General features: G+C 37.4%; 1 protein-coding gene across 2 annotated transcripts; it reads left to right on the top strand.

The window, feature by feature from the left end:
- Window positions 1–842: 842 nt before the first annotated feature.
- Window positions 843–12,761, top strand: LOC149588840 (uncharacterized). 2 transcript variants are annotated; one of them, XM_089862224.1, is made up of 10 exons: window positions 1,261–2,916; window positions 4,028–4,331; window positions 6,279–6,344; window positions 6,978–7,059; window positions 7,129–7,233; window positions 7,557–7,688; window positions 7,780–7,910; window positions 8,086–8,174; window positions 8,393–9,169; window positions 11,376–12,761. In XM_089862224.1, exons 3-10 carry the CDS (start codon window positions 6,295–6,297, stop codon window positions 12,305–12,307), a joined length of 2,298 nt encoding a protein of 765 aa, XP_089718350.1. In that variant the 5' UTR covers window positions 1,261–2,916; window positions 4,028–4,331; window positions 6,279–6,294; the 3' UTR covers window positions 12,308–12,761. The 2 variants fall into 2 exon arrangements, with proteins under 2 accessions (XP_089718351.1, XP_089718350.1); XM_089862225.1 differs by lacking the exons at window positions 1,261–2,916; window positions 4,028–4,331 and adding an exon at window positions 843–1,228.
- Window positions 12,762–14,072: the final 1,311 nt, after the last annotated feature.

The following is a 14,072-nucleotide window of genomic DNA, read 5'->3' as shown; positions in this document are numbered from 1 at the left end:
CAGTAAGCCAGAGCGCGAGAGCTCCATTCGGATCAAAATCCTGTAATGTGACTAGTACCTTACACTACTGCCTAATACGACTACTGACAACTAGTACTGACTATGGTATTGGCTATCGACTACAAGAACTCATTCTAGAATAGACGCAAGTCGAGATCTATAGTCAATAGACTACAAAACTTTACTAAGGAAGTTTTAGGCAAAGAGTACTAGCTAAATAGGAGTAAAATTGGTAGGAAATGTGTTAAGCCAAAAATATTCTAAGAAGGAACCCCGAATTAATAAACTGGTCCCACCGTCTATTTTTTCCAAAAAACGATAAATAATAAAGTGGTCCCTAGGACCACTGACCCCAGGTTTAGGAATGAATAAACTGTTCCGACCAATTAATAAACTGGTTTTAGACTTGTAAACCTGCCTTATTTCCAACCCTGTGACGTAGACGAGTATCACTAGGGCCGGAAATAAGGGAAATTTCTTATAGGACATGCGTCCAGTGACCCCCTGGTTGACTTGAAAATTAAAGGGCTCCTTCGGACCCTTAGACACATGGCCCCGCGGATTTCCATCCCCTCTTCATAGACGATCTTCCTCAGTACGCTCCCTCTCTCTGGCTAGGTAGGGGGGTTCGGAAATCCGCGGGGCCATGTGTCTAAGGGTCCGAAGGAGCCCTTTAATAGGACATTGTCCACCGGAGTGTGCAAAATAGTGTCGCATCTACATAGTCAAGCTATCAAACTGTCCAGTGACCCCTTAGTTTTTAAAAAACACTATGGGACATTTTAAAATTCTATTGGACAATGTCCAGTGTCCCTTGCTTATTTCCGGCCCTGAGTATCACAGGCTAATTGACAGCCAGGCTGAGAAATAAGGCGGTGATCTGGACAAATTGCAAATGACAATATATATGATTAGAAAAACAGGATATAAAATAAAATGTACAAAATTGAGGGACCTTCCGATGATTGCAGTCGTCTCTAATATTTTATAAAAATGATGCTATTGCTGTCTCAAATAAAACTCACGGACCAACTAAGTAGGTGAGTCTTTAAGAGGCCGTAGCGAATTATGACGGCACTGCTTCTGAGAACAATTTGAACTATAGACTGTGAATGTGATGTCGTGTCGTCTGCTGAAGATTGACAAGTCGAGTGGACAAGCAGTTCCTCTTTTACGGTGACGGTTCCTCCTTACAGTAAAATTGAAACGTTCATATTATCCCTGACTGGTAAGAATTTATATAAAACTGATAGGAAACGCTAAATCTTTGTTTATGGCTATAATTTTAATATTATCAAAATGTTACGGTGACTAGTACCATACACTACTGTCTAATACGACTACTGACAACTAGTACTGACTATGGGTCTTGGCTGTCGACTACAAGAACTCATTCTAGAATAGACGCTAGTCGAGATCAGAGTTGGGCACTCCTCCTTAGATAGATTTTTTTCCTATCAAACTATCATAGATGGCGAAACTATCAATTCTTCTGGCTATATTTTAGAGTGGAACTCCTTCTTAGATAGATTTTTTTCCTCTCAAACCATCATAGATGGCGGAACTATCAACTCTTCTGACTATATTTTAGACTGACATTGCTGGTTAGATAGATATTTTTCCTCTCAAACTATCATAGATAGCGAAACTATCAACTCTTCTGACTATATTTTAGACTGACACTGCTGGTTAGATAGATATTTTTCCTCTCAAACTATCATATTTGGCGAAACTATCAATTCTTCTAGCTATATTTTAGACCGGCATTATTTGTTAGATAGATTTTTCCCTCTCAACAAATCATAGATGGTGAAACTATCAAATCTTCCTTCAATATGTTAGATTGGCTCTCATTGTTAGATAGATTTTTTGCCTATCAAATCAAATTGAAATCTTTAGAAACGACTAAATTAATCGATCATTTAATCTCCGGACTTTAAATTTGATTGTTTTCGATCAAACTGATTTGGTCTCTACCTAATTTTACACTGTTTAATGGATTCCTGATATTTCCTGATTTTGTAGAATTTCGAATATTTTCATATATTCATATAATTTCCATAATCTCATTTCTCAAGTTTGACTTGTTGACTGTTTATAGTTCAAAAGCTACTATCCAAACTTTTTCAAATTATTCGCCCTCGATTTAATCTAAACCATCTACTATAAACGGTTAACTAATAATAATTAAAGGCAAAAATTGCAATTAATAACTGTGGGTAATAAAAATCAGAAAATCTACACTTTAATTTATCTACTTCTACGTTTGGATGATTTCGTGGAATCGTTCTTCCTCCTCGAGTAGTCGTTCACATCAGTGACAGCACGGAGCTTCTATATACAAGAAGCTCCGTCTTCACAGTTTGAACTGTTGAACCATCGTTTATTTTATTTTTATTTATTTGTTTGAGAGGGTTATAACGACCACCAAATACAGAATCTTCTTATAGAATAAACCTACACTTGCTAACGTTCAAATATATTAAAAACTTCGATATCATTCAAAAAACGACTTATCTTTCCAGAAATTTTCATAACTATCAAAATTGCCTATCAAAGATTAGCTCATAATTCTTTTAAAATGAAATCAGAAAACAGATGTCGCCAAATAAAATCACTCAAAAAATCAATATATTTCTCAAGGAATAATGCCTATCATTTTTTATGATTTCTAAAAGATGGGGTTAGTAGCCAGATCACGTTGAGAATCGATATTTTTCTCTAGAAGATTTCAACGAATCAATGAATCATATCAACTTTGAGTGCACTTTTTAAGCTATCAAACTCAATCGATCATTATAATTCAAATTTTTCTCGAAAATAACTATCAAAATTGATACTTTGATTGGGGCAGATTTAGTTTTCTATCGTATCAAGTGGTAAAACTATCAAATGATATGATAGTGCCCATCTATGGTCGAGATCAATAGTCAATAGACTACAAAACTTTAGTAGGGATAGGGAAGTTTTAGTCAAAGAGTACTAACTACATAGGAGTAGAATTGGCAGAAAATGTGTTGAGCTAGAAAAATTCTAAGAAGGAACCCCGAGTTAAGAAACTGGTCCCACCGTCTATTTTTTACAAAAACGACCATGTGAAAACGACAATTAATAAACTGGTTTTATGCTTGTCAACCTGTCTTATTTCCAACCCTGTGACGTAGACGAGTATGACAGGCTAATTGACAGCCAGGCTGAGAAATAGGGCTGGACAAATTGCAAATGGCAATATTTAAATGATTAAAGAAAAAATAACAGGATATAAAATAAAATGTACCGACAACTTCGAGGGAGCTTCCGATGATTACAGTCGTCTCTAATATTTTATAAAAATGATGCTATTGCTGTCTCAAATAAAACTCACGGACCGATTTAGTAGGTGAGTCTTTAAAGGCCCGTTCAGACGACGCTCTTTTTCTCGCTACGCTCGCTGTGCTGAGCTCATCAGATTTTCTGGCTTCACCAGCCTCTAGAAAATGCACTGTTCACACGGCCAAAATTTTCTCATTCTTGATCTCGGCAAAGCGAGAAAAAAAGTTGAAAAAATTCAACTTTTTTTCTCTCTTTGCTCGGCACAGCCAATAGAGTGCTTCCGAAATGACGTCATTCTTTTTTGTGTAGTCTGCTACTCTGTGGAAATGTGTTTTCTTCGGTTTCACTAGTCCGAATCCCTTGAAATTTTACTGATAAGTATATTGAAGGATTTTAAATTATCGTGCAAAGTTTTAAAACGATTAGTTGTTTTCCAAAAAATTCATTAAAGTTTTATTTATGCATAATTAAAACCTTATTTTAAGAAAAGAACTATTCGTTTTAAAACTTTGCACGATAATTTATAACCCTTCGATATATATCTCATTAAAATTTCAAGGGATTCGAACCAGCGAAACCAAAGAAAACACATTTCCACATAGAAGCAGACTACACAACAAAGAATGACGTCATTTCGGAAGCACTCTATTGGCTGTGCTGAGCAAAGAGAGAAAAAAAGTTGAATTTTTTCAACTTTTTTTCTCGCTTTGCCGAGATCAAGAATGAGAAAATTTTGGCCGTGTGAACAGTGCATTTTCTAGAGGCTGGTGAAGCCAGAAAATCTGATGAGCTCAGCACAGCGAGCGTAGCGAGAAAAAGAGTGTCGTCTGAACGGGCCTTAAGAGGCCGTAGAAAATTATGACGGCACTGCTTCTGCAAACAATTTGAACTAGACTGTGAATGTGATGTCGTGTCGTCTGCTGAAGATTGACGAGTCGAATGGACATGCAGTTCCCTCTTTTTTACCGTAACGTTTCCCCTTTATAGTAAAAGAGAAACGTTCATATTATCCCTGACTGGTAAGAATGTATATTAAACTGGGGGGGGGGGGAAACGCCCTTGGTAACGCTAAATCTTTGTTTATGGCTATAATTTTATTATTATCAAAATGTTACGTATATTATGTACTTTTGTAAAATTGTGGGGCTCATTCCTTTTTTAAAGCCGTTTTCCATAGTGGGAAATTGAATAGTAAGATAGTAGTATTCCTCCTACGGGAAAAGCAAAACCTATAATGGAGAAAATAGTATGATTGCTACATTGTGCTGACTAATCGTAGGTAAATGTGCCCGTTTTTGTTATGATTAGAGATGTGTCGTTAATTTACCAAATACCACGTAAATTACCGTTTTATATCTTACCGTAATTTTACAATGGTAATTTACCGGTAAATTACCATTGTAAATTACCAAACATTTTTACTACGCATTAAATGTTCATTTTACTCTTAAATGATCAATTATTTCTGTGTTTACTTCCTAAATGACTCACCAGGTGCTATTCGCTAGCCAGTACTTACAAAGTTGCGCTAGATATTTGTCTTTAATAAAACTTTAGTAAGAAATCAGATTAGAAAGGCCACGGCTGCCTTCTTGGTAGCAAAGGCCGCAAATACGTGTAAAGCAGTCAGATAGTGCTCATAATTAAACTTTGTTTTAAGTAATAGATTGTAAGCACAGGAAAATATAAATTACCAAAAATTACCGACTGAATGGTAATTTTTGGAATTTTCCAAACATTTCAATCGGTAATTTACCCTGTAAATTACAGTTTTTAAAAATTACGGTAATTTCACATCTCTAGTTATGATCAGCCTCATAAATTGCCGCCTTTTCCAAAATATTGCTGCTGTGAAAAGAGACTTATACTTGATATGGGGAGCATTTGAGCTAGGGGTTCACAGTTAAATGAAAACAAAAAGTGGAGGGGGTATTAAAAAATAAAAGTAATACATAAAAGTAGATTTAATAAAATATATTTTCAAAAAGAGATCTAATAGAATATTTACAATAAGAGATAAAATTTAAATGGTTACAAATGGAAATTTTAAAATAAATAGAGTTAATAAAAATATTTACAAAATATATAGTATCAAAGGCTAGGATCAAATTAAAGTTGTCGTATTTATAAGAATAGGTTAGCCACTGGACTGGACTCACAATTGGACGACTTGCTTAAGAAGCCAAGATGTGGGGAAGTCGCTTTTGTGACATAATTTATCTTTATTTTGAGCACATTTGAGTCCAAAATGTACTTTTGTTTTTGACAATATTGTGGAGAAGATTAGGTTAAAAGCGGTTCTGGTGCTCGAAAACTTCTTACTGAAAAGAAATTATTTAATTTAACAACACAACGTCTGTATGTACTGCTGGAATATTATGGCCTCTAAAACCTATATAACACCCTTTGTAGAAATAGAAAACTTTCTGCCTTTTCCGTAAAATTTTAAACTGGTTAAATGACTGACATTAAATGCAGTTTCACACTGCTCACATAATTTTGCATATCTTTCGCGGCCCCACCTCGAGCTCGGGCACAGTCAATGTAGCAAGCTTGAGTTTGGTGTCATATTTGCGGAGAATATTTCTTCCCATCAGTGTAGATATTGAAATAAATAGAATTTTTAAGCGATAAATGCTGGACTAGGATAATTATTTACTATCCAAATGACTCGCACTACTTTTGGATTAAAAAAAAACATAAAAATTTCATCTATCAACAAGTTACACTAGTTTCTGTTCGCACTAAATGGGGCGCCGAGCGTAGACTCAAAACAGTGAGCTTGCTTTCAGCCTCAGAAATGTTTTCATAAACTTTCGGGCTCATGAACTTATTTATTATTTCTGCGCTCGGGCTCACTGAAATGAGGTGAGCGCGGACAGCTATGATTGTGGGCAATAGGACATACGGGCTTTCAGACCTGTACCAAGTGATAATAAATAAATAAATGAGGGTTATCTTAACAGGGAAGCTGTACCAAGTATGATGGATTTTGTGAAAGACTGTCGCGTTATGGTCGAACGTTTAAGCTGGTAAGTGATGAACATAATACAACTTGGATGTCAATAAGACATGAAACTGTTACATCTTGGAAAGAAATGGGTCTTTCTTGCTATTTCAAAAATTAAAAATACTAACAGAGTAAATAATTTATAAGAAGCTCATTATAGTTGTATTGTTAAAATGCGCTTGAGGAATTCCCTAGTCTTGAAAAAAACTGCACTATTAGCATGTGACAACGAGGGGTCCGACATTTAGTCGAAATCCCGCACGGTTCTTGCAAGTTCGCGAAACCTTGCCCACAAAATATCGAAATCTTTGAAAAAATAACGAAATTTCCAAATTAAAGAGGCGATTCCGAAATCTTTGGCGAAATCATGAAATTTCGAAATCTTTGAAAAAATCACGAAATTTCGAAATCAACGAAGAAATCACGAAACCAAAGAAGAAATTAAAAAAGAAATACCGAATTTTTTTGGGCGAAAACGTGAAATCGCGAGATCCCGTACGCGTTTTTGCGACCGTCGGACCCCTCGTGTGAACTATTTTAGCTTTGAATATTTCTGTAAGCTTTGATAACGAAAGCTACAATGTTTGGGGAACCTTTTGTTTGTTATTCTTTCGTTTTTGATACACCTTGAGTTTGAATAAATATTTTACTTTAGGAAAGATTTACAATTTCACAAACTCCCTTTACTAAGTTCCGAAATGAGTTTAGTAAATCTTCAAAGGGTGGCGATTAAAGAGGTATTTCCGAAACTATTGAAATATTCCCTGTTTGAGGCAAATTGAAAATCACGGCAACTTTGTTTTTAGGAAATGAAAGATGAGGAAAATCGTAACTACGATCACTTAAGCAAAGATGATCTGATCAATGAACTAAAAGCCAAGGATGATCGATTCAGCAAACTGGAAGCCGAGGTATTTTTCAAAGCATAGGGGGAACCGTTTTTAGATTTGTGAAATTAAGCTGTAAAATAAGAGACCCTTTTAGGATCATAACCCATTTTTATTGTGTCCCTTAAGTAGAACCAACCTCTATGGGTTAAGATTATTGGTGACAATACCTATCAGGACTGTCTCTCATCTCAGGGTATATTGGTAACATATCCCTCTTCATTAACAAAGAAACCCAACGAGGACCTTTGTTGCTGATCCCCCATCCTCCCTTTAAAATACTTTTGGCCAAAGAAAGTCCAGAGAATATTAACTTGAGGGTTGTAATGGAATCTTTTTTTGTTTAGTGTAATGTTTCAATTTCAAACATGGAAAAAGAGAGAGAGCAAACAACTTTAATGATAAATAAGCAATTACACGAAATTGAAAGACTTAATCGGGTCATTAAAAAGTTGGAAAGGAGAATCAAAGGTCTGATGGTATGGCACATTCTTTATTTTCATAGTCTTTAGAAAAGAGATTCAGGTTAAGAATGCGAGTTTAATTATTGTTAATTAATTAAAAATATAGGAGAAAAGTGGAATACATCAATTAGCTAATGATGTGAAAACTGTACCCATGGAAAATGATTTTGGGATTAATGGCCAGGAATTAACTCTTTCAATTGTGATGCAGCAAGAACCAAAAGAGGAAATTCAAAGGTATTTAAAGGGGCGACTTGGGTATTTTGGATGTTTAGTCGATAATGGCAAAACTGATGTCGCTAAAAGCGTCCGTAGACTGTTTATATTACACTAAGCATGGCAATCTCTCGCAGATTTTTAGAATCTAGAATTTTATTTATATTGAAAACTGTACTGTTTTTTATTTGAATAGTTTGCTAAGTACAGCTGCTGAGATAATCAACGACATTTCCCAAAATCTACTTGACACGGAGGCCAATAAACTCAAGAAATCTGGTAATGGTACGTAAATTTCGATTGCTTCACTGATGTTAATTATGCTTCTAATTGACGCCGCTTATTGCTGGTTAGGGACATGGTCAGTGTAATGTATTGTTTAAAAGGCTTACTAATTGCCAAAGACATCATGTGGCTTACCTAACCTGATGTAGTTCTCACTTAATAAGACACTTATTAATTTTTAATGTTTAATTTTTAATTTAATGGTTTTCATTAAATAGGCTCATTGCGAAATGCCGAAGCTGTCAATGTCCAAGGCATGCTGGGTAAAGAAGATATTATTCCAGAATCACCATCTGTTTCTGAGCCTCAATGCGTTGCGGAGGTTGGCGATACAAACACCGAAACTAAAATTACATTGGAAATTGCTGAAAAAATGGGGCTAATAAGGGGAATTACAAATGTAAGTGTCGCTAAAATGAAGTACAGTGACAGTTTGCCTCTTTGCGCGCCTTCACCTGACCTCGAGGTCAAAAACGAAGTCGAAATGTCTCCTGACTCAACGACGGAAAGGGATTCGCCACGGGAACCTCTCGAGAACAATATTAACGTTAACGATTCTTTTCGTAAATCTCAAAGTGTCTCAACAAAGGATATTACAACTCGGTCGCTGAAATTTCGTGTTCCGGAATTGAATGTTGAAATCGAAAAACATTTGGATCTTTCTCTTGAGGCAGATGGCGAAAGCGATTCCCTAGAAAACGATCTTGATGAAAACCAATCCGGAATCACCTTGACAGATGCAAAGAAAACTGATAATAGACCCAGATCCTTGCCCAAACAGGAGTTTGCTGACCCGGTGTCATTGAGTGTGCCAGTGTGTGTACCTAAACTAAAACCTAACCCAAATGAACTAACAGAATTGACCTCCGTTTCGATGGAAATCGATGTACCCGAAGTTCCGATTGAAGATGCAAAGAATAGTTCGGAGACATTTGAAAATGCCGCTCAAAAGAATTACGAAGGTAATACTGCGTCGTCCTGTTCGGAAGTTACAAGTAATTTTTTCCCGCATAGTGTATTCCAATTAACTGCTCTGAGATCGCTCAGGATTTGCTCTAGGCGACTTAAAACCAGATTCATTTCCGGAGCTGCGTTAACGATGATCTTTCCCCCTCCTAATCGTCAATGCAAATTTAGCGAGGTAACTCTTTTGTACAGATCAGTACCGATGGGATCTGGGGTTCATTTCTCGTTAATTGGAAAACGGAAAACCGAACTGATCTATCGCCTTAGATCTGTAAATGGAATACGATATTGACGTGGGTGCTATCAAGGTGGAAAAGTGAAAACCTTTTACCTGAGTGAGGCATTTGCTCCAAATTAGGGAAAATCTTGGACATTTGAAGTGTGTCGTCAAAAGTTTCGATCAAACCACGCGATGATCACAGGACCGGATTAAGGGGGGGGGGAACTGGTCCCCGCGCGCAAGGCTTGTTGGGGGCGCATTGAGTTAAACCTCAGACCACTAATATAGGGACAGTAAACTCAATGGTAATCGCCAGTTTACGTATGGCAACGCGTAGCAACCGCCACCTTGCGTCGAAAGCGTGAAATTATCGTACCCAGGAATAGCCTATTAAGGTGTCTGCGATTTTTATCCGAAAATATCGTTCGACGAGCTCTGTTTCCATCTTTCTTAATCTTTCATTCAGGACATTGTTATTGACGACCTTAAATGAACCGCGTTTTTATCTAGTTTTGCATCCTTGCTGCAGCCTATTTGAACCATTTGTACAAAAGAAGTTCTTATATTCAACATAAACATTTTAGTGCAAAACGCGGGTCCAGGTGATTTTCCTTATAAACTCTAGTTTAGGCTTGGTGAAGGCAGAAGGCATTTGTGGGCGGGATTTATAAGTGCATTTATAAAAACCGCCCACTAGCCTTCGCCAAGCCAAACCTGGAATTCAGGAGGAAAGTCGATCTGTAGGGTATCCACTCGGTGCTCACAGATCCACTGGACCCGAGCTTTGCTTTAAGTTCCAGCGTTAAATTGTTATTTCGACATCTTCAAAAAAATAGTTAATGGGTTAATGTAGGGATAGATTTAATTATAGAAGTAGGAATGGAGAATAGAGTAATCTGGGCGCGCGTCAAAGTCCCGGACCCCTTTCCCCTGGACGGCGGGGTATGAAAGAAGAGGCGGGCCATAGCGACAGAGGTAAAAAGGAACTACGTTTTTTAACGATGGGAATAAACCGGCGAAAATACAGGGTTTTAAAAAAACCCCAGCCCACCGGGTTTTATTGGGTACTTGGGTTTTTTATCTTTAGCAGCTGCGTGCATGGTAGAAATTGTCATTCAAAAGTAACTGCTAAGTAAGTAAAGTCTTAAAATGTTTCATAAAAAATAACAAATAATTTTGAATGGTACTAAAGAAGTTCAAACAACAAATGTCTTTAAAATGTAATTATTCTTGCATTAAAATTCATCATAATTTAAGATCTTATTGATGGATTTTATTAAGTAGATTTTTTATGGTGGGTTGAAAGATGGGCTGGGTTATTTTTTAATGCGAACCCTGCGAAAAAAGGAGTGGGGTCCTTACAGGATGGAGGGAGGATAAGTGTGCGCGGCAATGTCCCCGAGTATTGTGAGTTTAAGGAGGGTACCTAAAAATATTTGGTCTTAACGGGAGGTAAGTACGTCGAGTGACTAGATACGAAAAATTGAGTGAGGATAGAGCTATATCACTTGAAGAGGGGGAAACGTCACAGTTGGGCCTGCCAATAAACGGAGCCGGTTATCACCCTCCCTCCGTGCAGGCCGCTGAAGAACTCTATGCTAAATTTCACGCACAATATGGCGAAACCCCGCCTCAAAAGCTTTCCTTTCCTACCGAATTGAAATAGCTCTATAGTCGAGTTTCACAAGGTAATTTGAGAGGTCTCAAGGCGAGCGAGGTCATTTTGAATTTCGCCGTCAATTTTAAGGTCATCGACGAATAGGCAAAGGGAGGAAGCTAATGTGTCCGGAAGGTCGTTGATTTAAATTAGGAACAATAGTGGGCCAAGAAAACTGCTTTTGTCTTGCCGAAGGGGTTTTCCTTATCCATGATTAATTTATTTAATGAACCAATTTAATTTCGTACGCCTCAGCATTACCTTTTATTATGAAATGCGCTTGAATGTTATTGTATTTTTGATACAAAATTGGAAGGGATATATGGCGTTTTTATATTTCTTTTATATATTTTTGTAGGAAAGTTCAAGAAGAAACGTTCCACTCGATTTAAAATATCTACTGAATTTAAAAGAGATCTACAACGTCACATTATAAAGGGTAATAAAGGAAAACGCTCCAAATGTGATCAATGTGACTTTGCCAGCACGAACAAGAGTCATTTGATCAGACATCAACGCATTCACAGTGTTGAAAAACCTTTCAAATGTGATCAGTGTGAATATGCCTGCAGGCAGAAGTATCATTTAATCGCGCATAAACGCATTCACAGTGGTGAAAAACCCTTCAAATGTGATCAGTGTGAATATGCTAGTGCGCGTAAGGATCATTTGATCGCGCATCAACGCGTTCACAGTAGTGAAAAACCTTTCAAATGTGATCAGTGTGAATATGCTAGTGCGCGTAAGGATCATTTGATCGCGCATCAACGCGTTCACAGTAGTGAAAAACCTTTCAAATGTGATCAGTGTGAATATGCAAGTGCGTCGAAGAAAGATTTGATCACCCATCAACGCATTCACAGTGGTGAAAAACCTTTCAAATGTGATCAGTGTGAATATGCAAGTGCGTGGAAGAAAGATTTGATCGTGCATCAACGCATTCACAGTGGTGAAAAACCTTTCAAATGTGATCAGTGTGAATATGACTGCAGGCAGATGGCTCATTTAATCGCGCATCAACGCATTCACAGTGGTGAAAAACCCTTCAAATGTGATCAGTGTGAATATGCAAGTGCGTGGAAGAACGATTTGATCGCACATCAACGCAATCACAGTGGCGAAAAACCACTCAAATGTGATCACTGTAACTATGCATGTGCGCGTAAGGATCATTTGATCGCGCATCAACGCATTCACAGCGGTGAGAAACCCTTCAAATGTGATCAGTGTGGTTATGGATTCAGAGAGAAGAGTCATTTGATCAAACATCAACGCTTTCACAATGGTTAAAAACCCTTCAAATGTCATCAAATCAGTGTGGCTGTGGATGCAGGCAGAAGTGTCATTTCATATTACATAAACGTACAAGTCATACGAATGAATAGATGGATTTGAAGACTGTTCTACAATGTAAAATTTCAAACCGTGAACAAGGTTTTGGACAAAAACCATCGGTTATCCTCTTCTGTAATGAATTGGCCTAACTCTTTATGTAACAATCCAATAAATTTCTCCATTCTGAATTGTATTAACGTAAGTTTTGCGCATTTTCAGAAACAAGACTCCTAGGGCATTATATCCTATTGTTACACCGCCGTTTTCAGAACTAATAGTATTTTAAATGTGGTAAAATTCCCAGAGGATGCTAAAATAAAAAAGTTGATAAACCAAAATAAACCTCTCCAAGTCCAGACGCAATTACGAGGTTTTTCTTAATTAATTGAATAAATATCACTGAAATTAATTATTTTAATCGTCACTAATTTATCTTAATTCTAGTTAAGTCGTTTTAAGAAACGAAATTCCGAAAATCATTTTAAATATAGTTATTGTTGACGTTTGAATTCAAGCGTATGCCTCTAGCATATTTATTTAGACTATACATTACAAGTCCTCAAACTCCGGGCCCATTTGGGCCCTAATACCACCTTCAGACGGTGCGTAAAATCTTGGTCTAATAAGACATAGCTTGTTTAATACTCTTGTTACTTTTGAAAAAACAAAAACAAAAAACAATCAGATCGTAAAGCGATTTTGGTTAAACGAAATTCAGGGTTTCAGAAGAAACTCGCGATATCAAACAATGCCTCTCACTATCTTTCGCAAGCAAGCAGTGGTTTTAACGCGTCGTCTGAAGAGTGTAGTAAACAAAAGGTTAAGAGTAGTTTAAAATGAGCTATCATCGCTGATTTCCAAATTAAGAAATTCTTACAAATTCACATTTTTTCCTCCAAGCTTCCGCTGATAGACAGCTAGAGCTTTTCACACTCTTCAGACGACGCATAAAAAGTACTTCAATACGTCAGGGTTTAAGTCGAGATGCTATTTGTGAGGATGAAATTCAGAGGCCAAACGTAGCAAGCTTTACTTTCAATAAAAAACGATAATTTTTGGAAGTTTCTTTATTTCGGCCTGACAAAAGAGTTAAATTGAAAAAAAGGTCTTCAACGTCATATTAAAGTAGTTGCTAAAAATGAGCACCATTGGCGTTGATGCATGCCTGAGCCCGACGTCTAAAAGACCCTTGCACACTGTTTAGCATTTCCAGATTTGCTCGAATGTTCGCCGCAGCATGTTGAATGCGCTCCCAGAAGAACGTCTCTTGTTGGAACGGGTGAAAAGTAAACCACGGCTTTCATGGTTCCCCACAAGAAAAAATCCAGTGGATTTAAATCTGGAGAACGGGGAGGCCTCGCCACTGGTCCAGCGCGTCCTATCCATCTTCCTGAATATTGTTCGTTAAGAAATTCCCGAACCGCACGACTGTAGTGCGCGGGAGCACCATCCTGCAGGATCCACATGCTTGCTCGGGTAGCCAAAGGGAAATCTTCCAATAGTAAAGGTCGATACTATCGAAGAAATTCTACAAACGCTTCACCAGTATGGAGTATTCACAATAAATTGTGGAAGCCCTGCCACTGGGACGTATTTCGTTACCCTAGCCGATCGCCGCGTACATCTTGACCTTAGCAAGACTTAGCAACGATAATGGAGTAGGAGCGTATACCTTGGAAGCGTATACTATATTGCTTACTGCGAACGCGGTCAGGATATA

Source organism: Phalangium opilio, unplaced genomic scaffold (assembly GCF_054372755.1).
Source record: "Phalangium opilio isolate 3A_F unplaced genomic scaffold, DU_Popi_V2 ptg000537l_1, whole genome shotgun sequence".
NCBI classification, from domain to species: Eukaryota; Metazoa; Arthropoda; class Arachnida; order Opiliones; family Phalangiidae; genus Phalangium; species Phalangium opilio.
Note: the sequence above shows the minus strand (reverse complement) of the source record. Positions and strands in the feature narration are given on the sequence as shown.

What these genes read in the sequence shown, in the direction of transcription:
- LOC149588840 (XM_089862225.1), top strand. Translation starts at nt 6,295, where the DNA reads ATGATGGATTTTGTGAAAGACTGTCGCGTTATGGTCGAACGTTTAAGC. An exon ending in TCAGCAAACTGGAAGCCGAG is followed by an intron (nt 7,234 to 7,556) that starts GTATTTTTCAAA and finishes TTTTTTGTTTAG; the next exon opens with TGTAATGTTTCAATTTCAAA. An exon ending in GGAGAATCAAAGGTCTGATG is followed by an intron (nt 7,689 to 7,779) that starts GTATGGCACATT and finishes TTAAAAATATAG; the next exon opens with GAGAAAAGTGGAATACATCA.